At 41.3% G+C, this 24,376-nt stretch overlaps 1 protein-coding gene across 6 annotated transcripts in view; it reads left to right on the forward strand.

The window, feature by feature from the left end:
• The window catches only part of Dnm3 (dynamin 3), a 486,391-nt gene that overhangs the window by 67,666 nt on the left and 394,349 nt on the right, over nucleotides 1–24,376 (forward strand). For all 6 annotated transcript variants that reach the window (XM_036202803.1, XM_036202804.1, XM_036202805.1 and 3 more), the window contains exon 2: nucleotides 11,100–11,173. In XM_036202803.1, coding sequence (XP_036058696.1) covers nucleotides 11,100–11,173 — 74 coding nt within the window. The remainder of the gene's footprint in view (nucleotides 1–11,099; nucleotides 11,174–24,376) is intronic.

Raw genomic sequence — 24,376 nt, forward strand, 5'->3', positions numbered from 1 at the left:
ATAAGGAGCAGCTCTACTCCATCACAGCCTTTCTACCATGATGCTCTGCTTTATCTGAGGTCCAAAGCAGTGGATCCAATTAGCTATGCACCAAAACATGAACAAAAATAATTCTTTCTCTCTTAGAGTCCTTTCTCCCAGACACCTGTCATGGTCAGGAAATGCCTGACTAATACAATATACATAAGACAGATATGTACTCTTCTCTCATATATTATATCCTGAGTGTAGTTTCCTTTCCTTCTTCTCCTCCCATCCCCCCATCTCCTCTCTCTCCCAGATCAACCTCCCTCTGCCTCCTCTCAGAAAAGAGCAGGTCTCCCAGGGACATCCACCAAACACGGCCTAACAAGCCATAACAAGACCACCAGGTACTACCATCACTTCAAGGCAGGACGAAGCAAGCCAGTAGGAAGAAAAGTGTCCCACAAGTAGGCAAAAGAGTCAGCAACAGCCCCCGCCCCCACTGCCAGGAATCCCACAAGAACACCGGGATACCCTATGCAGAGTATAGGATATATCTATGCAGAGGAACTAGATTAGACACTCACAGGCTCCCTGATCTCTGCAAGCCCCCATGAGTCCCATTCAGTTGATTCAAAACAGCTATTTTTAGTTATATTTATTTACCAACTTATCCCATAAAGCTTTTCTCTCTAGTGAATTCACCAGTTTTCATTTCTGAAGCATAGAGTTTAATTGGTTTGTCAAGTTTATGGCAGGTGCTATGCCAAATACAGATAGTCCTGTCCTAGCTTGTCTAGGGAGGGATGTGATAAGAGGTCTTGGAACCTTGAAAACAAAGAGGAAGAACATCTGGTTATACTGGCACATCTGGAAACATTCCTTGTGGGAGAGAGAATCTGGCGAAGAAAGGGGCATTGGAGAAGGGCTTCTGTGGTAGGTGCCAACACTGAGGCATCAAAGCAGCCTGAAATTACTTGAGAGACAGATGGTCTTGTAAGTTTAAGGAGATATTGAAGGAGCTTCCAGAGAGGTGGGGCTGCATCTGAGGACTCCCAGGTAAATTGGAAAGTCATTTTTGTTCTTTTTTAAATAAACAGGATGTGTGTTCCATCTGTGGTGCTCTGTTCTGGGTTTTACTTTTTTTTTTCTTTTTCTTTTTTTTCCCGAGACAGGGTTTCTCTGTGTAGCTTTGGAGACTGTCCTGGAACTCACTCTGTAGCCCAGGCTGGCCTTGAACTCACAGAGATCCACCTGGCTCTGCCTCTGAGTGCTGGGATTAAAGGTGTGTGCCACCCACCACCGCCTGGTGTGTTCTGGGTTTTAATGGTGAAATTGACCTGTACTATCTTGGCTTTTTTTTTTTTTTTTTTTGTATATGTCATTTTTCCTTTAACATCTTAGAGACGTAAGAAACAAAAATGCACACTATTGGCAACACCCCCCCCCCCCCCCCCCCCCCCCGCGCCTCTAGTCTTGTGGCAAGAAACCAGTGATAGACCTCCAGCACCAAGGGTAGATACTGGGGCATGAAGCCTTTGTAGGGAGGGAAACGTAGTGGGCTATCTTCACCAGCCTTGCCCTAGTCACTGTGTCAATGTCCTTGTGTGACAGGCTGCCTCACCCTGCTTGGCCAGGGCAAATGGAAGATACCTCCAGGCCCATCTGGCACCACTATGGTGAGCAATTATATGGTGGGGAAACGGGAGAGAAAAGCAGAGTGGATCATGGGCTGTGGAGAGAGAGAAATCAAGAAGTGAACTCAGTTGAGGAAGAGGCTGTCAGTGGCCTATGCTACCACCTGTGGCCATGGTGATGTTTGGGTCTGGGCTGCTGCCAAGGGCCATGACTGGGTATGTAGCTCTACCACAATAAGGGTCTGTGTGGATGTCCATGGCTCCTGTACCACTGAAGGCCAAGCAGAAGGGGTCTGCATTGCTACCTGGGGCCATGTTGGATCTAAGAGCCATGCTTCCACTGTGTCACACTGATTTGAGTAGCCCATGCTGCTACCCTGGCCATGGTGACATGTGGCCTGGGCTGCTGCTGAGGACCATGTCTGGGTCCATGGTCCTACCAATGCCAGGGTCTGTGTGGATATGTCTGTGGCCTGTGTTGCCACCAAAGGCCACATGGATGCTGGGGTCTGGGCTGCCACCTGCGGCCATGTTGGTGTCTGAGGGCCATGCAGCAGCTGGGACTATACAGATCTGGGTGACCTGCACTGCCACTTAGGGCATCAGGCCTGAGCTGCTGAGGGCCATGTCTGGGTCACGGCCTAACCACAGCCAAGGTCTGTGTAGATGTCCATGGCTCCTGTTACCACTGAAGGACATGCAGATGCCCAGGGAATGGGCTGTCATTTGAAGCCATGTTGGTATCTGAGGGCCATGCTGCATCAGGGCCACACTGATCTGAGTGGCATGCATGCCACCTAGGATCATGGTGACATTGGGACCCAAGCTGCCCAGGGTTATGTCTGGGTCAGTGGCCCTACTGCAGCTGGGGTTTGTGTTGATACCCATGGCCTTGTTACCACTGGGGCCCATGTGACCTATGCATGTTGAAATCTGCGGGCCATGCTGAGCTGACACGGGGGCCCTTCACTTGCCCTGGGAGAGCTGCTCCTCCCCTTGCTGGCTGCTATAGCAGGAGAGCTGACCCTGCCCAACCTGGGAGCACTGGCTCCACCCCTCAACATGAGTGCAGGAGAGCTGACCCTGATGGCATGGGCACAGGAGAGCTTGCTTGGCCACTTGTCTAAGGAGAGTGGTCCCAGCAGAGGCCCTGACTAACCAACTCAACTACCACTCAGGCCCACAACCAGGCTTTGAGTTGGCCCACCCCAACATCTGCCCTATCTACGACTTGCTGGAGCAAGTGAGGGGACTGGTTCTGTGGGACTAGAGCTGCAGGATCTCCATAACTTGGGACAAAGGATACCCCAGAGGAGGTCTAATGAGGCTCCTGTATTGATGGTGTACCAAAATGAGCCAGATCAACACCTCATTGCAGTAGACAGTTGCAGGTAAAGCTGTTTGGACAAAATGGTATATACTGTGTGACACACCACAGCTCCCAGCACCAACCGGACAAATGAAGAGGTGACAGAGAGGCAGGAAAGTCGGAGGAGCAAAGGTTTTTTTTTTTTTGTTTGTTTTGTTTTGTTTTGTTTTTTTGATTAATATATTTGTTTTAATTTTTTTTTCTGGGGGTGCTACAAAGGAGAAACATAGATATAGAGGGACAGGGAAATGAATGGGATTGGGGTACATGATGTCAAATTTCCAAAGAATCAATAAAAAATTATCAATAAAAGCTTTTTTAAAAAAGTACTTGTGCCTGCGTCTTCTCATTGTCAGGTTTGGTCTGCTCCAGACAGGCCTTTTCTAGCCATTGCTGAGGAAATACAGAGGCTTGAGACCCGCTGAGTGAGGCTTCATGGGAAATGGCAATAGAAGCCTGTTCCCTGTCGATTGTATAGGCCGGGGGAGGGTTTCACTTGACCCCAACCATCTTTTCAGTCTTGGAAAGGAAATGCATCGGGTTTGAGGCATAAGTCATGGGACTTTGTTCTCTCTGTGTTCATCTCCTTTGGAAAGTCTACAGAAAAACATGGCTGAAAGACATGCATGTTGAATATTCTGAGTTCTCTTATTTGCTAGCCTATAAAATATTATTAATAGGCCTGGTATGTCCTCCAAGGAAGTAAAATTGGTTTCTGAAGTAATCTTCCATTTAAGTTTAAGTAACAAATGTGTATACCAAATCTGCTGATACACCTACATCTCTGACATCCAATTTTAAAAGGGAAGTTTTTGATGGGAGGAATCAATGTTTTCATAGGGAGGCTGCAATGCAAAGCAAATTGCAAACACTGGCCAAAAGCAAAGCATCTCTCACTCCCTCTCCTGCCTGGGATGTGTCGGGTTGGTTTCCCTGACTTGTAATGTTATTACCATCCCAGGTTCTTTTTGATGTGTTTTTTCTGCTTTGGGGCACGTGGCTTCTATCTACGCATCATCCTGCCTCGCCTCACGGATATGATTACTGTCGCACTGCAATCACAGATAACCAACAGGAAGAAGAAAGAAGAGGAAGGGCAAAGAGTATGTCTGGGCGACTCAGACTCTGTTACAGGAACCATCTGATGTCACTTAGCAGTCTCCAAAGACTTCTTACCGTGCAGAACACAGTGAGGGACACCAAGTTTGCAAGGGAGTCTGGGGGATCCTGGCCGATTGATTTGTCAAAATTAGGCATGTTGCCATCCCAAGTGAAATTTGGGTTGTATTAATAAGAAAGGAAAAATGGGCATTGGCTAGGCAACTAGCAGCCTACTTAGTGGTCTCTCCTGCTATTTATTTTCACATTAGCTAAACAGAGTAAGATATGATGTGAGGTTTGGGGAAAATGTGGTGCATTTCTATTTTGTACTAAGACTTGCTAGTCTGGTACTAAAAATTGGTAACTAAGTCATTTTTTTTTTTTCCTGAATGACAGTACTCTGGTGGGTAAAGCATAATATTTGTAAGCTGAGGACTGTCTTCATTCAGTTCTTAGATCTTGGATACAGAAACTTGACAATTCTACATGCTTCAGTGGGAACTATCGACTCATGATTGATTGGGTTGATGAAAATGTATTGCTTAGAAATTTCGAGTTTTGTGGATGAATATTGTTTTTTTGGATATAGAAAAGCAACATTCTTTCTGTAGTTGTATTCTCATGTTTTCCAAGGGCAGTGATGTTGATAATTGGCACTTCATACAGTAACTAGCATCAGCAACATGTGATCTTTTACAAATAAAAAAGTGATAACCTCCTTAACGTGGCCGATAATGTATGTGGGGGATGGAAACTGCAGTGGAAATTTTCCAAAAATATCTGTGGCTCTTGGCGCTATTACTTCCTACAGTTGAAGTGGCATTGTAGTGGTTGGCAGGGCTCCTGGATTCAGGCACGCCAACACAGAAGCCCTTACCAGCACATTGTGTTCAGTGGTGGAATTAGGTTCAGGACCTCAGTGCTTCTCAGACAGGGTGGGTAGTGTTTAGTACTAATCTGCTTGTGTTTGCTTCTATCTCTGCTTCTTTCTATTCTGCATTCCTCCATCCCTGTTTCTTCCCCTCTTCACCTTTGTGAAGTGTTTGGAGATGTTAGCCCCAGGGATTGTTCCAGAGAACAGAAAATTATACTTGAAGGAATACTTTTAAGAGAATTTTTTTTTTTTAAATTTAGGAACTAATTTTCAGAAGTATGTTGTTTATTGGATTAATAAAACCTGCAAGGCCCTGGGTTCGGTCCTCAGCTCCAGCAAAACAAAAACAAAACAAAACAAAACAAAACAAAACAAAAAACCTGCTTTCTTCAAATCCATTCCATGTCCTTATTCAGGGAGTAATATGGGTCAATGCTGTGTTCCATACTTTGTACTTTGGTGAATACTTTTTTATTTTAAATGTGCATATTAAAATAACAAATTGAATTATTCCAGTCAATTTTGGGTAAATTGCAAGGTCTTCTGCTGTTCTTTCTTCTGTATAATGCCACTTAGGTCTTTTCCATTTGAAGAAGTAAATTCAAGACTGCTTCCCCTGTGTGCTAAGACTCTAACAAGCAGCCAATAGTCTTCCCAAAAGAGGAGGTAGGAAGTGTTAAACACATTTAATGAAATACTTGGGCATCGAATTGAGCCCTGGAGGAACACATGGGCCTGATGGGACAAATCTGTGAACAGACGAGTGTGTGTTGACAGAGAGCCTAGACAGAGGCTTGGCTTGGGGGAGCTAAGGAAGGACCCACGGAAAGACACACTGCACAGAGCTGAGTGGTGAAGTTCTAGTAGAAGCTGGCTAGAGGAAGCTGCTGGGGCGGGGATCCCCAGGAGAGGTCCTAAGTATGCATGCCAAAGGGACAAGGCCGAGGGGACAAGTGCACAGGAGTTCCTGAGAGAAGGCAGGGATTTTTTTTCTGCATTATTTCCTTCTATGGTTCCACTGCTTTTTAGATTAGTCAGCATGCGTTGCATATTTGTTGAAATAGAAGGTTAAATGAAAGGCAAGGAGCCTTCTACCTGCGATGTCCTTAGGGAAGTATTAAGAGAGAAAATATTTCGTACGCGATGCTCACATTTGGTTTTCATTCCAAAGACAATGGAAAGTCATGTAATGACTGAAAACCTGGAAATGACGATATGGGACTTATGCTGAATTCAAGGCTGGCTTGGACAGTGCTCAACTGGGTTCAGAGAATTTACTTGTGAGATTATTGTAGTCTACTTGTTGGTTACCTGTAGTGATTAAAAGGAAGAAGAAAGGATGATTGAAGAGATGCTTAAAAGGCATAGCAGCAAGACTTAGTGACTGATTTGGAGCCGGTGACAGAGGCCTATGGAGGGAGTCTGGCTTCCAAGTACTGCTTTTCCAGATGGATTCAGATGATGTTGGGGTATTACCAGGAATGAAGAAGGAAAAACACATTGGGTGATAATGAGTTGAATTGCTGTGGTATTGATTCAAATTTGAGAAGTTAGTGTGATTATTATTATTATTATTATTATTATTATTATTATTATTATCTGTTAATTTAGAGTCAAGGTCTCACTGCAAACTGCATATCCCAAGCTGACCTTGAACCCATGATTCTCCATCCTTGGCCTCCCAAGTACTAGAGTTACAGATGTGTGCATTGTGTCTCATATGGTGTGATTTTAAAAATATAGTTTAATATAATAATATAAATATGATACTGAGTAAGAGCATGAGAGAAAGAGAGGTGGTAGATGGTAATATTATCTATAACCAAACCTTTCTCTTCCTGAATCTTGTGTCTTGATTGGTAGACCACTGTGAGATTTATCATAACTTTTCCACAACCCTATATCCCACATTAAAGCAGCCATTAAATCCTGCCACTTAGTTTCTCTTCCTATCATTACTGTCTTGGACCTAACTCCCATTATCTTGAAGACTGGCCAATGTCTGTTTTCCTAATATTACATCTCTCCCCTTTTTGGCACTTTCTTTTCTTTTCTGTAATGCATATCTGACAATTCCCTCCCCCCAGTCTCTGCTACTTTCATGGAAACAGGCACACACAGCCCTAAGGAACATTCTGTGGTCCACTTCCTTTTCTGTCTCCTTCTGACCATCAATATTTAGTTACTTACTGTTCTATTCTACACTGGTTTCCCAGGCCTTTGAATTAAACTGTGGAATGCCTCCTATTTCACGTTTCCTCTCTGAAATTATGTCATGCAAACAGAATAGATACTAGTTGCTCTGTGTTGACCCTATACTCTGTGCAGAGCTTATCTGCAGCACCTGCCATGCTTAGTCTCGTCATTTCTATGTAGGTCTCCTTCAAGACCAAGCTTACATATCACAGAATCAGCTACAGGAATTAGGAGAGTATAAATTATAACTCCATGTTTAGTGCTAAAAAGGTGCTAGACATTTACTTATTAAACAAACAATCTGGTTAATGGTCACTTACCTCTATGTTGAAGGAACCCATCTCTATACTTCTTTGATGTCAAGAAGGAAAACTTGTGTAAGTCTCCTGTAGACAGTAGCTGTTTGGGGCTTCCCAAGTTCAACCATTGCCCATTGGAAAAAAATAATATTTCTTTGCAACTAAATTTCTGAAAAAGCCCGTAAGAAATGCTATAATTTTGTTCTATATATAAGATGATTGGAATTGTGCTTTTACTTTTTTCTTAGGAATATTGAAAGTAAGAAAAGCATGAACTTATGGTGAAAAAACATATGTGAATACTGGATAGACTGGTGCTTGATTGATGTGTGTGTGGTTTATATGGGGTCTCTGGTACCTCTCATCTCTCCATATGTGTCTATTAGACTATAATGAAGAAAATACTTGCATTAAATTAAAAGTACTACTAAAGGTGCAGCCATTAGCTCCCCTACTTTAATGTAGTAAACTCATCTCCCCATAAGACATGCTTATGAGACACAAAAAGCCAACTGTCTATTGCACAGAAGAAATGAAAATCAAGTGGATGATTGCACTCAGTGGCTAATGAATTATTCAAGATTGTTTGTGTCAGTGCCTGGCTTGGTTTGGATGGAGGCAGGGATAACAAACCGAGTGTTCCAAACCACTGCAGCTGGTCTGCACCAAGAGGGTAGCTCAAATGGGGGTCTGTGGTGCCTTATCTCATATTCAATTCATAAAGTGATAACATTTTATAAATAGGGATTTAGGGCATTTTGTAAGAGAATGCTACAATATTAGAGGGAACACATTATGATCATAAAGTAGCAATAATGATGCCAATATGGATGTGCATTTTTATGGTACTTGGGTTTTTAATGGGCTGTCATATGCTTCATTTAATTTAAGCCATATGATCTGGTTTGTAGTTAGAATTACTTAAACACATTTAGAGAGAATTTTGCCTGTGCAATGGTGGAGCTGGTGTTGAAATAAGTATTCTCTGTCTCTGTTTTGAGATCCTCAGCTCACACAACAGGTAGGTTCTGGGCATATGGTTTTAATTTTGCTGGGTCATCAGAAAGAGATGCATTTTCAGGGTACTAGATTGACCACCCACTTATTTATTAGAGAGAGATTTTTCTCTAGTGGTTTATTACACAGAGAGGCTCCTTTGAAACAGGAGAGGATTCCAGGTAGACAGATTTGGTTACCCAATGTCTTCATCTTTGGTGAGAGTATATATTAGAGATAGGGCTGTGAGTAAGAAGCAGGCTGGATGTCTGAATCCACTTATTCCTCATAATGTAATATCAGGCTTGATTGATTAAAAAGAAGAGAAAAGCATCGGTGTATCAGTGAGTTTCCTTTCATCCAGATGCCTGCAAACTGTTAGTTGTTGAAAGTGTTATATACATTCTATTTTACGTCAATTGTTTACAGTAGAGTTGCTGTAAAAGTCCAGCCACAGACAGGAGGAGAAACAGGCTCCTGTGTGAGGGCATAATGTCAACATCTCATCTATCCTCCTTCTTTCCCTCTATTCCTCTTTTATTGAAGAAAATTTCAGTTTTTAAACAGCAGTATTCAGGCATTTGTCTTTGGCATCTGTAAAGCTTAAACTTCATTCACAGAAACACATATTTTTTTTTTCAGCTTTCTACTCTGGTGTCTTGTTTTCCCTCCATTCATTTTGACTTTCAAATGAACTTCTTCCCTTCTGGTTATAGGCACAGAACACAGATGCTCTGTTCTGTGCTTTTGTTTCTTTGTTTGAGGCAGAGTCTCCCTGTGCAGCTTAGCTGGCCTTAAATTCAAGATTCTCCTGCCTCACCTTTCTTGCATATAGATGTGTACCACTATGTATAGTCAATGTATTTTTTTATTAATAAAAAATACTATTTATTTCAAGTGGTTTTTTTTTTAGTTCAAACACAAACATCTTTTTCATTTTCCTGTATTTCAACAGCATATAGTAACTTCAACATGGTTCTCATCCCTTGGGGCTAAGGAATATGTCATTAAGTTAGTTTAGGGACTGTTCATTATGATGAGCTTTTTCAGAATATATTTTAGTACTTGCAAAACAACAGTTATAAAGGAAAATCAGCTTAATTTTATCTTCATGACTCTCCACTGAGAGTATCAGTGTCTCTGATGGCTTGTGCTTTGGAGCACTTGCTCTGACCTTTGTCCATTTCGTAAGTCATTGTGCATTGAAACTCATTGTGTTAAAGCTTTTTCTGAAGACTCTGTGTCTTCCACATACCAGTGTGCCCCTGGAGCTGTTGAGCAAACCTTGGCCAACGTTAAGATCTCCTGGGAGTTCCACTTCTTCGCCCGAGTACTAGGAATACACACCATTGAGGCTGGGTCATGGGTGTCTGGAATTCTAACTTTTAGATGGTCCTTAAACTTCATTTTTGAGAAAGACTGAGTCATTGAGTCAGTTTATTTTGAATAGAATTCTGTAACATTCTTTCTTTAGGTATGGGGTATTCTAAAGCTGCATAAAAACTGTAGGCAAGGTCTAAGGCCAGAATATGGCAATTTCAAGGCCTGTCTGGGATATAGAGTGAGTTCAAGTTCAGTTTGAGAACTTAATGAAACCCTATCTCAAAATAAAAAGTGAAAAGAAGGATGCAGATATATATATAGCTCAGTGGGGGAGTGCTTACACAATATATCTGAAGCTCCAAGTTCAATCCCCAGTACATAACAGCAATCAAACAAAACACCAACACAGACAAAAGGCTGTGATGCAGGTGTTTATGAATTCTTCAACATTGTAGAATCAATAACAACGCATGTGATGTTGCCTATGTAATTTAATGCAATGCTTTCTTTACTGCGGGTTTATTAGTGTGGTGTATTCTATGTTAACATGTCATTTTCAACATGATCTTTCCCAAGAATCTCCTACTTAATAGGAACAATAAGAAAAACTCAAATTGCAATATTTTTTCTAGTGTTAATTTCTAATTTATTTATTCTTTATTTATTTTTATTTTATATGCACTGGTGTTTTGCCATGGATGTTAGGTCCCCTGGAACTGGAGTGACAGACAGTTGCAAGCTGCCATGTGGGCACTGGGAATTGAACTCCAGTCCTCTAGAAGAGCAGCCAGTGCTCTTAACCATTGGGCCAACCTCTCCAGCTCCCACTAGTTTCTATGATATAGTAGTTGCTTCCCTTTGAGACCACAGTTTGTTGGTCTTTTTATTGATGAAAAATTTCAGGATACTTAGAAAATACAGTTTAATTCACCTTCTTCATAATGGCCAGCATTTGATGGTGCTAATATTGATGTTGAAGCCAATACTGATTTTGCAGTTTTCAGAAGTTCTGAGATTAATTTCAGCATCAGACCATTTTTAAAATGAATGTAATTTCTCTGAAAGTGAAAACGAATGGGCAACATGAAGAAACTTAGGCAAGGCTTTATGAGCCCCACCTAGGTAAAAGAGAGGTACATTTTAGTGAGGGCATTATGCAATAACAGACCAGTTGCTGACATAAGCTTCCTCTCTGAACTTTGTAAACACCGCTTTCATAGATGGGTCTAGTTTTCCTCAGACGGGGAAGACACTGAAAGACTGGATATTAGAAGAATTACCATGGAGCCCAATTTAAAATCCCTCAATGTCTTCATCTATTATTTCTTGTTTGCTTTCAGGGACTTTCTTCCTCGAGGATCAGGCATCGTGACCAGACGACCTCTTGTACTGCAGCTTGTCACCTCTAAAGCAGGTAATTAATGAAGATGTTTACTGTGGGGATGTGCACACTCCATGGCAATTGTCATTTTTATTCCTGGGCACTAGATGTAGCAACAAAACCACTTCTACAGCCACTCTGGTATGAGCAGCTACCTGCATTTCTCTCTAGAATGCTCTCTTGTCCATCATTCTTTGATCCCTTTGATTACGTTGAAAGGAAGTCTTGCATGCACATAGATTTTTAACACTGTTTTCTTAGGCCAACAAGATATTTGCTTATTGTAATCCATCTATATAAGTTCATAGTATCATATTATCATGAATGCTCCTTTTGTGTGTATTCTTTCTGCATGTACAAATATTATATGTATGCCTATTTTGTCATGAAATGAACCATTTAGGGGACTAGAGATATAGCTCAGTGGTTAAAAGCACTTCCTCCTCTTTAAGAGGACCTGAGTTTAGTTCTCAACACCCACATTAGGTGGCTTCAACCACCTGTACCTTCAAGTACAGTGGCTCCAATACACTCTCCCAGCCTTCGTGGACACTACTCACACGTACATACTCACACTCACACACACATGCATATAATTAAAATGAAAATATTATATAACGATCCAGTTTCTACTCACAGACAACCAACTGTTGTGCATCATTTGTCTAAAAGACTATTCTTTGTGACTCATGTGTTCTTAAAATCCCCATCAAAATTTTATTTGCTGTATCTATGTGGGTTTATATTTGGATTCTCAGTTCTGATTAATTGATTGCTATTTCTACTTTTGTACCAATACCATCTTTGCTCTGTGCTAGTATTATTTTTGTAAATTTAGAAAGTGACTTTTCTAGTTTGTTGTTTCAAGACCATTTTAGCTACCCTGAGTTCTAAATTCTGCATGAATCTAGAATCATCTTGTTTTATCCAAGAAATGTGAGATTTTTTTTAACTCCTGAAAATCAATTAATATAATGCAATTAATTAATGTAATTAGGCTTAAAAAACAGCAAACCCCACAGGATTATTTCAATAGGCTCAGCTAAAGCATTGCACATCCATGCAGAAAACTCATAGTAAAGTAGAAATTAAAGGGTGATGCCTCAGCCTAACAGAGATATGAAAACGCCTCTATGAACAAACCTATACAAAAGCAATGCTTTCTCTGTAAGGCAGTGCTTCTCAACATTCCTAATGCTGTGACCCTTTAATATAATTCCTCATATTGTGGTGACCTCCAACCATAAAATTATTTTCATTGCTACTTCATAACTATAATTTTGCTACTGCTATGAATTATAATTTAAATATTTTTGGAAATAGAAGATTGTCTGAGGGGTCGTAACCCACAGGTTGAGAACCATTGCTCTAAGATGGCTAAGGTAAGTATGTTTGCTCTTATCAATTCTATTTGACATTGTCTTGGAAGTTTTAGTCAAGGAAATTTGCCAAGGCAAAGAAAAAAAAAGACTTCTAAATTGGAAAGGATTAAGTAAAATGTCTATTTGCAGATGGTTGATGATACACATGGAAAATATGAAGGAATCCATTAATAGGCTATTAGAACTAGTAAATCAGTTCCAGAGGTTGCAAGGTTCAAGATCAATATGTCAAACAAAATTATAATTATGTCCACTTGCAATGAGCAATCTAAAAATGAAATTTAAAAACCAGTTCCATTTACATTAGCATCAAAAAGAGTACACCACTCAGAAATATATTTCACAAAAGAAACTGGAAACAGGGAATGGGGAAATGGCTCAGTGAGTAGGAGTGTTTGAAGGAGGAGAACCCGAGTTCAAATCCATGGCACCCACATAACAGTGAGCACGGCTGCATGTGATTGTAATCAGACCTGGGGGACAGAAGCAGGAAAATCTCACGAGATGGCTGATCATCCAGCTTCTTGTTCTGTGAAAAACCTGGTATCTCAGGCTGAGTAGGATTCTGTTGTGTATATGAAGCACATTTTTATCATCACTGATGGATGTCTAGGCTGTTTCTAACTCCTATTATCATACCAGAATGGTGCAATGGTTGCATGGCTGTTCTGGGGGTAACTAGCCCTCATTTTCTCTCTCTCATTGGATTTGAGGCTAACTCGATAGGAGGGAATTCATACTTGATACCGTAGACCCAGTCTAAACCCACAGCTGAGGGGGCCTTAGGCCCAAGTGGGGAGCTCAGTACTGTCTAGATTGATACCAGTCTGCTCTCTAAACATCTATATTTGTACCCATAAACAAATACTGCTGTCAGCCTTAATCAGAAAAGCTTCACTTTGTGTTGAATGGTGGTGAATTAAGAGACTCTTGGATGCTCAAGGTGCTGAGAATTAGTGGAGTTTAAATGCTCATCCCTAAACAGAACATCTGCATCACCCTCTCTAAGGTTTCGGGACCATCTCTAAAAGGGAGCAGACAGAATGTAAAGGCTAGAATACAGAGGAAAGGGATGGAAAATGCTTCGTTTTGGGGCATGACACAACCATCACAATCATGGCTGCTAGTACTGAGCTTGCATAAGACTGAGGCTATCAATAGTCAATCATGGATTTGGGAAGGGTGCATGGGGCCCTACTGTTCACTACTGGATCATTGTTACTGATGGATCCTGGATGAGCATAGTGATTTTCTGAAATTGTACACACTGGTGAGTCCACCAGGGTACAGTGCATAGTTTTCAACCTATGGACATACAGATAGATGGTCCTAGTTGAATTCAGTGTGAAACAAAGCAATATGAATGTGGGAGAGGGACCCACAGAGAAAAGGGGAGAATAACAGGATGGGAAGGATGTGAAAGGATCAGAAGGCAAGAGTAATCCTAATACATTATATGTATGTATGAAATCGTCAAAGAACAATTTTAATAAAAATCAAAACAAAAAAAGCTGAGAGGAAGCAAGTTTGGGTGTGTGCTCACTGTTGATTTGATTGTGACTTCATGTTGTAACCAAGGCCAGTTATTTAAATACAAGTTCCTCTTGAATGATTCACTCAACAGATACTTTTTAAAAAATACACAACATAAAACAAGACTAGGAAATAGAAAACATAGATCGATATCACAGATATTCTTATATTACTTTATTTTAAAGATTTACTTTTTATTATATTTTTAATTTAATATTTTGATAACTTCACATGAGTACTATATTTAAATCATTTCCATCCCTTCCTCTCTCCCTTCCAAGTTCTCTTATGTCCATTTTCAGATTCATGATCTCTCTTCTTTAATTATTTCATCCTAACCAAAAAAGTGAAATCAAGAGGAGACCTCTAACAAATATGGAGATTGGAAAGCCTTCCAAATAAAACCAGCTCATGTTCAGATGGATTCACAATAGAATTGTACTACACTTCTTTCTTTTTCTTTTCTCTCTCTTCTCCTCCTTCTCCTCATTTTTCTTCTCTTCCTCCTTCTCCTCCTCCTCTTCCTCTCCTCTCCTCTCCTCCTCCTCCTCTCCTCTCCTCTCCTCCTCTCCTCTCCTCCTCTTCCTCTCCTCTCCTTCTCCTCCTTCTCCTCCTCCTCTCCTCTCCTCCTCCTCCTCCTCCTCTTTCTTCCTCTCCCTCTTCTTTCTTCTTCCTTTTTATAAATACTTCTTAAAGAATTCTGTGTGCCACCAGGCAGACTTCACTCTCACTGTGGAGTTTACCATCTAGTGGAGAGAAACAAAAATAAGTTCACAGAATGAACAAGAAATGGGACCAACCAGCACTCAGGAGGCAGAGGCAGGAGGAGGGCTGCAAGTTTGAGGTCAGCTTAATTTATATAGTGAGCTCTAGTTCAGTCATGGCTCCATATTGAGATTCTAGCTTAACAAACAGAAGAAGAAACAAAACAAGACAATAAACAAGTCAAAGGGGAGTGGGGGAAGAGAAGGAGAAGGAGAAGGAGGAGGAGGAGAAAGAGGAGGAGGAGAAGGAGGAGGATAGAAAGCAAAGGGAAAGAGAGCGGGCACTCAAGTCATGCAGACTGTTGTGTGAGAAGTGGAAGTCAGGTTACAAGGTGAGAGTTGCTTATGTGCTTAATGTCTAACATGGGGCCAATAGGTGTGGGGTGCAGGGAATGACAGGGGGAGCAGGAAATGGAGAGAAGACTCCAGTGCTGCTGCAATAGTTAAACAGAAGAAAGCCAATGGGGGCAGCTACATTATAGGTCAGAGGCATTTAATGAGGACATGCCAGGAGGATCAGAACTTTAAGTAGAGGCCACTGATAGGATGGCTGAGGGTTAGCAAGGGAGTGGGCTAAGAAAACTCCTCTACCTGTGGGCAATATGGAAAAACTACTTCTGCAGTGGGGGGGGGGCATGGGGGGGGGTAGAGGGGAGAGGGACAGAGAAGCTGGTGCTTGGGATGAGTTCAGAGACTCCTTCTGTGATCCTCTGTATGCCTTTGTTTTCTTCAGGAAGAGGCAGGGCATTTGCTGGCAATCAAAATCTCCTCTTCCTAGTTCCTTTAGTTACGACTTTGTTCTTCTCAACCACATATCACTCTTACTTGTGACAAAAACACCTCTGATGTCTAACTGTGTATATATTATTTACTGCTTGTCCTGGCAGGGAATATCTTATTCCTAATTTAAAAAGCTATTTTAAACATGCTGAGTAGAGATATGTTGCTGGTTCCTATTTAATCACTCACTGAGACAATCATTTAATGACACATAACGATCGTCCCGTCATATTTTACCATCTTTTCATTCCTACCTTCCATCACTATGGCTCTTTGCTCATTGATGAATTCCACAGATTTATTTACATTTCCTTCCCTATTCATCTATTGCCGCCAAGTCACCAAATGAACAGTAGGCTGATCAGCATCAAATGACTCCTTCGTCTCTTCTGGCTTTTTTTCCGTTGGGTTTTGACATTCTTAAAACTCCAGTGATAGATTTTAGTGTTTCTAGGTAAAGAAGGATGCTGACCTTGCTTTTCACAGCCTTCAGCTCTGGTGTTGAGACAGCAGGCACAGGTGGGGAGAGCCTGGAAAGGTTGGTGCTCAGATTGTCATGGCCCCTCTGGCCAATGGTATGGAACGCCAGAGCATATTAGGAATATCCTGAATCATCTGTACTTATCCTAATGCAGCAATATTAAAAAAAAAATGCTACTATGGAAACTTTTACAAAGAACTGGCATGCTCAGGACACATGCTATGTAGAAAACTGTATTAACAACCAAACATTAGACAGAGCTCAGAATACCACAGAAGAGGGGAAGAAAGGATTGTAGGAGCCAGAGGGGCCAAGGACACCATAAGAGAACCCATAGAATCAACTAACCTTGCTCATAGGGGCTCACAGAGACTGAACCAACAACCAGGGAGCCTGAATGGGACTGACCTAAGTCCTCTGCATATATATGACAGTTGTATAGCTTGGTCTTCTTGTGGGACTCCTAACAGTGGGAACAGGGGCTGTCTCTGACTCTTTTACTGGCTTTTGGGACCCTACTCCTCATATTGGGTTTCCTTGTCCAGTCTTAATACATGGGGAGGTACTTAGTCTTACTGCAACTTGATATGCCGTATTTTGTTGATACTCATGGGAGACCTGCCCTTCCCTAAACAGAAATGGGGGAGTGGATTTGGGGGTGGGAACAGTGTGGGTAAGGGAGGGAATGGGAGGAGAATAGGAAAGGGACACTGTGGCTGAGATGTAAGATAAATGAATGAATGAATGAGTGAATAAATAAATAAATAAGAGAAAACTGTATTAATGACCAGCTCTTCTTTTCCCAAGCCTTTTCAGTACTAAACATTTTGATATTTTTCACTTAATCTTTACAAGAGTTTTCTGAGGTGGAACTTTGATTCCTCCTTTGGGAAAAGAGACTCAGTAAAGCTCAGCAGTGTCTTTATGACCATAGTGTAGACTGGTATTCTGATTGTGAGTATCGATATGATGCTGTTAAAACACAGATTTGACAAATGCCACGATGAAAATGCTCCTCATGTACTATTTAATACATGTTCATAAAACATTATATACAATGCAAAAGTAAAAGCACAGGGATTTTATTGCTTGCTTTTATATTCTAGAACACACTGGATATTTAATAGGGTGATTTATGTGACAAATATAAATATGCAAATGTGGAGATCTTTTAGTTAATTTCTAAATTCCTTCTAGTTTCCAACATGCTATACATTTAGTAACATTTAACTTCCTGTCTTCACCCCCTGCTGTACTAGTTGCTAACCCAAACAACTAATTAGAGCCAGAAACCTTACTATACATCATTTGTTTCAGGACACACAGTTCTTACAACAGAAGAGCATAATTATTCCAAGAATAAAGGGCAGCCCGTCCTTTATTAATAAAGGTGAAATGAAGCGACATGCCACTGTAGAACGCTGTAGGTGTGACTTGGGAGGCTGAGGACCTGGCAGGACATTAGTCAGTGTCAGGTAAGGACTTCCATGTCAGGGGCAAGAGAGACAATTGGCCACTTTTCAGTGCCCTGCAAAACTGGATAGAATTTGGCCAATGCTCCAAACCAGGGCTTTTCCTAGGGAGCTAGCTAGTGAGCATTGACCAGTGTCCTGCCGCTTTACCCTGTCTCAATCCTGATCTCCCCGTTTGCTGGCACACTCACATGTCAGACCCTGAGAACGTGGAACATGGTCCATTGTCTTTGCTTTCAGAATAAGTCGCTTGGAAGGAAAATTCCCTGCCCCAACCTGAAGCAGAAAGTGGCCTTTAAAGATACTGGAATCCAAGTCATTCTGTATTAAAGGCTCTGTTAAGGCTTTGAAAAAGTAAATGCTGTAGTTCAGAGGAATAAATGACTGCCTGAGGACCTTTCTATGGAAAATGTCTCTCAAAACGCTGTTAAATTGTTTCTTCTGCTTTAGTTCAACATTAGTATAAGAAAGATTAAAAGTTTACAACATAGAAATATTCTTTCCCTTGTGAAAGGCCTTCTGGATGCTTTCAGTTTTTATATACTTTAAACGTGAGTTCATCAAAAGTTGACCTACCATCTTCAAACCACAGGCACTGTACAAAATAAAATATGCTCATGACAGCTGATTTTAATGCCATTTTGCCATGAACTAGAATCACTGAGTCGGGAGCTATACCTGAGGAATTGTCTTGGTCACCTTAACTAATGTAGGGAGCCCAGCCCACTATAGGCAGTTCCATCCTAGGCATGTGCATCTGGGCTGTATAAAAAAGCTAGCTGAGCAAGCCAGAGGGACTAAGCCAGTTAATGTGCGCTTCTGAGAACATTCTTTCTTAACTGCAGCTCTGACCTCTGTGGTCTCTGCTTTTGAGTTCCTGTGGTGGCTTTCCTCGATGATAGACATAAACTAAAGCCAAATAAACCCTTTCTTCTCCCAAGGTAGTTTTGATTGGTGTTTCATCCTAGCAACAGAAAACAAACCAGAGCTGCATCCTTGTACATGTCTTGTAATTTATCAGAGAATGGGTACCAGTCAGTATTTTGGATTGTTGTTTGGAGCTGCTGTACACCATCATTTTTAATAAGGGCAGATAGCTGGTAAGAGGGACAGTGGTGATGCAGAGGCAGAGGCAGAGGCAGGCAAATCTCTGTGAGTTCGAGGCCAGCCTGGTCTACAGAGCTAGCTCCAGGGTAGCCAAGGCTACACAAAGAAACCTCATTTCAAAGGAAAAAAAGGAAGGAAGGAAGGAAAAAAAGAAAGGAAGGAAGGAAGAAAGAGAAGAAGGAAGGAAGGGAGGGAGGGAGGGAGGGAGGAAGGAAGGAAGGAAGGAAGGAAGGAAGGAAGGAAGGAAGTGAGCAAGCAAGCAAGCAAGTGAGCAAGCTGTATCAGAGGCACCAGCTAACTGACAAGATGATGTGGAGACAGTTCAGGCAGGGGTTCTAGGAGCAGCAGGCATCCCTGGGAAGGTGAGTTACCCCCTTTTGCTCTCAGGCAGGAATCCCCCTTCCAGCCAGAGAGTACTGTGAGTCAGGACAGTACTGAGTAAAATGGGTTTGTGGGGATTGCCAAAGGAATCATTATGTCTAGAGTCAAAGCTCAGCCTCTCATAGGTTGCTTGAAGATGTCGCTAGACCAGCCAGACTTTCAACCTTGATTTGTAGCAGTGATCATGAGTTTTTCTAGTTTCATAAATTAAACATGCATAGTGGAAATAGTGTGATGATAACACTGAAAACATTTTAAAACTTTATTTCTCACTTTATGTTCAGTTATCTGAGTTAGATCAAAGCTGGCATTTCAGAACAAGACAGCCTGCTTCTGCAATGGACGGCTTGTTTTCTCAGTAACAAATTAACCTCATGGTAAAAACCATGGTGCCTTTAGAGAACATTCTTTCTTAGCTGCAGCTCTGACCTTGTTGGGCTCCCCGCTGGCTCTGTTTAACTTCGTATGAAGTCCAGGTTACAGACACATAGTTTAAATTCCCCTGACTGTTGTCATTTTTAAAATTCAGTGTGCACAGATGCCCTGGGGAGTGTCTTCAAGATGCCTAGAGTTTTGGTCACTAGGTCTGGGTAGGGCTCAGGGAGCTGTATTTTAAACAGCCATCATAGGGTGTTTAGAAGCACATTCCAAGACTCCTGGCAGTTTTGCCCAATCTCTTAGTGTGTTGTCTTTTCTTAAGGTCTTTTCCTGTACCTTTTAATAGGATCATTTGGTTGGGATGTGACAAAGCATTCTCTTAAAAAAAAGTCTCCATGTTTGGTCCTGGAATCTGCATGGTAATTTATGCCCATGCAGTAGTGTGGCAGACACTCATTCTGTGTTGAATTGGGAACTCTCCTGATCCCTGAACATACAGTTTAGTCACCAGCACCCTGGCCCAGCATTTCAGGAGCTGAATGGTTTCATAGACTATCATCAGAGGCTGAGATCCTGAAAGTCCCAAGTTGAGCTCCTATGGAGCTGATTGAGCTCATAGGAATAAATGCAGAGCTGAAAGCCATAGGGGAACTCATAGCTAGCTCTCATACACTCACCCCTCTGAGCTGGGATCTGCCTGTTTTCTTCTTAAAAGTCCAGACTCTCCCAGTAGCTCCTTGGAGTGTTATATGAACATCAAGTATGAAATTTTAATTCCCAGTTCTGGGAAATGTAACTAGGAAAAATAAACCAGAAAATATCTGGTAGGGGAATTAAACACTGGGAATAATAATTGGATTTTCAAAAAGAAATTGAGGCCCACTGGCATAGAGGGAGTCAAAGGTGTTCATCCTTTAGAATGTGCTTTGGGGTATTTTCTTTGAATACCGGATACAGTGAAAATAAATAAATTTCCAAAGGTTTCTAATGGAAAAATGTGTTCACTAAGTGGACAGGAATGCGCATACTTACTATACTTATGATTGTCAGAATATTCTTATATTTATAACCCATTTCACTACAGTCAAAATAATTCTCTTTCATGGACTCTTTTACTTTTATTTGTTTTATTTACATTTATTTATCTACATTTTAAAACTTTATTTTTATTTATGATTATGTGAGTGTATGCTACATGTATGCAGGTACCCTCAAAGGCTGGAAGAGGGTGTTGGACCCCTTAGATCTGGAGTTATAGGTGGCTGTGCTGTGGACTTAACTCTAGTCTTCTGAAAGAACAGCACATACTCTTGACTACTGGGCTATCTCTCTATGCTCTTTCATAGAATCTTATATACCTTGTTTATGAGAGTTGGCGCTATCTAGGACTCTTTACCCAGATACACTTTAAATCTGGTTTGACTTTATCTTTCCTGTAATTACCCTTAATATTTGCATCAACTCAAGAAATTCAAGTAGACTTTATTCTGTGCTTGAGATCTCCCTGCGAATGAACACTGTACTCCTCCCTGTCTCTTCCTCCTCCCTTCTTCCCAGTGTTCCAAAACTGTTATTCTTACACACTTTATTTTGTTACCCATTTTCTGGGCTTTAGCATTGTTTTGCTTATCCATTAGCAGTCTTAGAATTTCTAGAAGCCACGTGCCTTCTAATACAAAGTCCGTAGTAGCATTGACAAGATTTTCAGAAAAGCCAAGGAGCTGTTGTGAAGAAACAGACCCAGATCTCATTCTTTGTAGCAGGAAGACAGCCCATTAACACCCAATGCATTTCCTTTTAGGGGGTAATCATTTAGGTATTCTTCTCTAAAGAAAAGAAAGGGATTGTATACTTTGGTAGGTTAGCTGCTCATCATTGTGAGGTGGAAGGTGCCTTGAAATGGTGATGATTTTTTTCCCTCCACTTCCCCTATTCTCTTTTAGAAAAAAGTATTGAAGTTTCCAGCTGTCTAGTTTCCACTCAGAAGTTATGTTTTTATGAAGCCCTCTTTGGTCCATGTATTGTTTACTCCCGAATCCCATCAGCTTAAAGGGGAGAAGGTATAAGTAGCTTCATTTTAGGAATTTCTTTTTCTTTTTATCCTTTTTTTTTCCTGCTCCTTATTGAAAACTGGGTTGTCTTGGAACAGTCAGCATCATAGAGGTCTAAAAGATGAGCTGTCAAGGTGTTGATATGTATGAGAGAAGTATGAAAGAAGAGGCATGATATTTACTTTTATAGAGTGCCAGTGTATAGACTTGGTTTCTATCACAGCTGCATCTACACTCACTATCCCTTCCCTTCCCCACTGCCCTTCTTCATTAATTTTCCTTGTGTCTCAAGTCACAGAGATCACAGCCCACAGGGCCTCTGAGTTTGCCTTTGCTGGACATGTTGGGAAGCCAGAAATGTGTTTTTGTTCTTCAAGGTGTTGGCTTTGTCACATCTTGCATCCTGTTCCCTAGGAAGCACTGATTAGTGGTCAGGGGACCAGCAGGGCAGGATGGGCAATTTCACCTCCCATTGAATGGTATTCTCTCTTGGTTTTAGACTGTCTGAATGTCATAGAGATAGACCATAGCTTAGTTATCCTGTAGATTTACCAGATGGTTTGGCACTAAGTGCAGGTGCTTAATTTTTCAAAATGAACTAAATATGCTTTAAGTAGTTTGAAAGTAATTATGTTAGTTTAACATCAACAGTCTCCTGCACACCTGGTAGAAATTTTTGCTCATCACTTTCTCAGTTTTTTTTAATAAAAAAAATTTTTTTAGACAAGTTCTCTTATAGTCTATGTTGTCCTTGAACTCATTATGTAGCCAAGGGTGACTTTGAACTTCTGATCCTTCTGTCTCCATCTCCCCAGTAATAGGCTTGAAGGTGTGGATCAGCAAGCCTTGTATGTGTCAGAGCTGGGGATCAAAACCAGGTTTTCCTATATGCTAGGCAAGCACTGTACCAACTGAGCTACCTGTTTGATAATTTTTATCTTTATGTCTATCCATCCATCCATCCCCCCACCCATCCATCCACCCATCCATCCATCCACCCACACATCCACCCATCCATCCATCCATCCATCCATCCATCCATCCATCCATCCATCCACCCATCCACCCACCCATCCACCCATCCATCCATCCATCCATCCATCCATCCATCCATCCATCCATCCACCCATCCACCCATCCATCCATCCATCCATCCATCCATCCATCCACCCACCCATCCATCCGTTCATCTGTCCGTCTGTCCAACCCAAAGCAGTCTTTTAATGGCTGCAGTATGCCCCAGAGCAGAGAAGTTTCTAGATTATGTTCTCCTTATCTTTTTCAGTTGTTTCCCTATGGCTATCATCGTGGCTGATAGTCAAAGGAATGTGATTTTTCTGTTAGTACTCTGTGTGAGTCATGCACTAGATGGAATGGTGTCTTTCACTTAGATTACTGTTCTGCAGGAACTTGGAGTTCTGTAGCACTTTATAGATAATGTTTTAAAAGGACTTAAGAAGAATCCGTCTTTTTGTTAGGTGTGTCAAAAGCAATCTGAGACTCAGGCCTGAGGTGGCTCTTCAACCTAATGCATGCCAGCTGCAATTTCCATTTAATCTGTTTCCTTTGATCTCCTTCTAGTGAAATTTTTTCTTATTATGTATACAGTATATTTAATTCCTCATAATAACATGTATCTCTTTTCATTATTATACTATTTTAATGTTTTGATTTTGCTCTGTGTATGTCTGTCGATATCCATGTTAGACTTTAAGGGGACTGTCTATCAGGTGTTAGTACAGACTCCTAAATAAGCATAAATATACTTAAATAGAACACAGGTCTGTTTTGATTTACAAGGGTGTACTTTTGGGTTGGAAAGATGGCTCAGTGGTTAAGGGCACTTGCTGCACTTGCAGAAAAGGCTGGTTTGGGTCTCAGCACCCACCCAGTGGATCATAACTGTCTGTAACACCAGTTCCAGGGGATCCCTTGTCCCCTCTAAACACCACAGGTATCAGGCCTGGGGAACACACACACATACACACATACACACACACACACACACACACACACACACACACACACACACAGAGAGAGAGAGAGAGAGAGAGAGAGAGAGAGAGGTGTAACACATATACATGAAATAAAAAAGCAAAAAATATATAATATAATATAATATATATATAATATAATTTTGAAAATTTGCCTAAATTGCTTAGTATTATTTTAGTGATTTATTTAAAATTATGTGTATATATCTATATCCCTGTGTGAGTGTGTATACTCATGGGTACCTACAGAGTTCAGAGATGTTGGATGCCCTGAAGCTAGAGTTAAAGGCAGTTGTTAGCTAACTAATGTGGGTGCTGGGAACTGAACTCAGGTCTTCTGCATGACCCGCAAGAAGGCCAGACATTCATAGAAGTAAATGAATTAACAAGCTAGGCAAATGTTTATGGATTTCCTTTACTCATCTGAAAGATACCCGGGTGGTGCAGAGCTGTGCATAAGACATAGTCCTTATACCAACTACTAGAGTGTTCCACAGGGGAGAAGATGTTTGAATTGAGGGTGGCTAAGTATTCACAAATGGATATTGAATGAGTTTAGCATGGGTGGCTTGGATGTTCATTTTTATCTTTGGGACACTAAAGTTGACCCCTTCAGTGGTAAGCACATCCTTAAATACTTTCTAGAAAGCTATGGGGGTAATATCAAGACATTATCTGTCTAAGGAAGACAGGTGTATGGAGACAGTAAAGTAAGTGAGCAAGAATAAGGGAGGTGACTATTTAGTGGTGTGGCCTGGAGCAAAGTCCTCAGGGAAAGCCAGCCCCTCTCTCCTGTGTGCTGTCTTGACCTTGGACTTGGCTGTCTGTCACAGGGTTGATCTTGGCCTGTTGTAAACAGGTGTGTCTGTGTCTTATTCTGCTAGGGTGCCTGCTCTTCAATAGCAGAGACCAC

This window comes from Onychomys torridus, chromosome 11, assembly GCF_903995425.1.
Source record: "Onychomys torridus chromosome 11, mOncTor1.1, whole genome shotgun sequence".
NCBI classification, from domain to species: domain Eukaryota; kingdom Metazoa; phylum Chordata; class Mammalia; order Rodentia; family Cricetidae; genus Onychomys; species Onychomys torridus.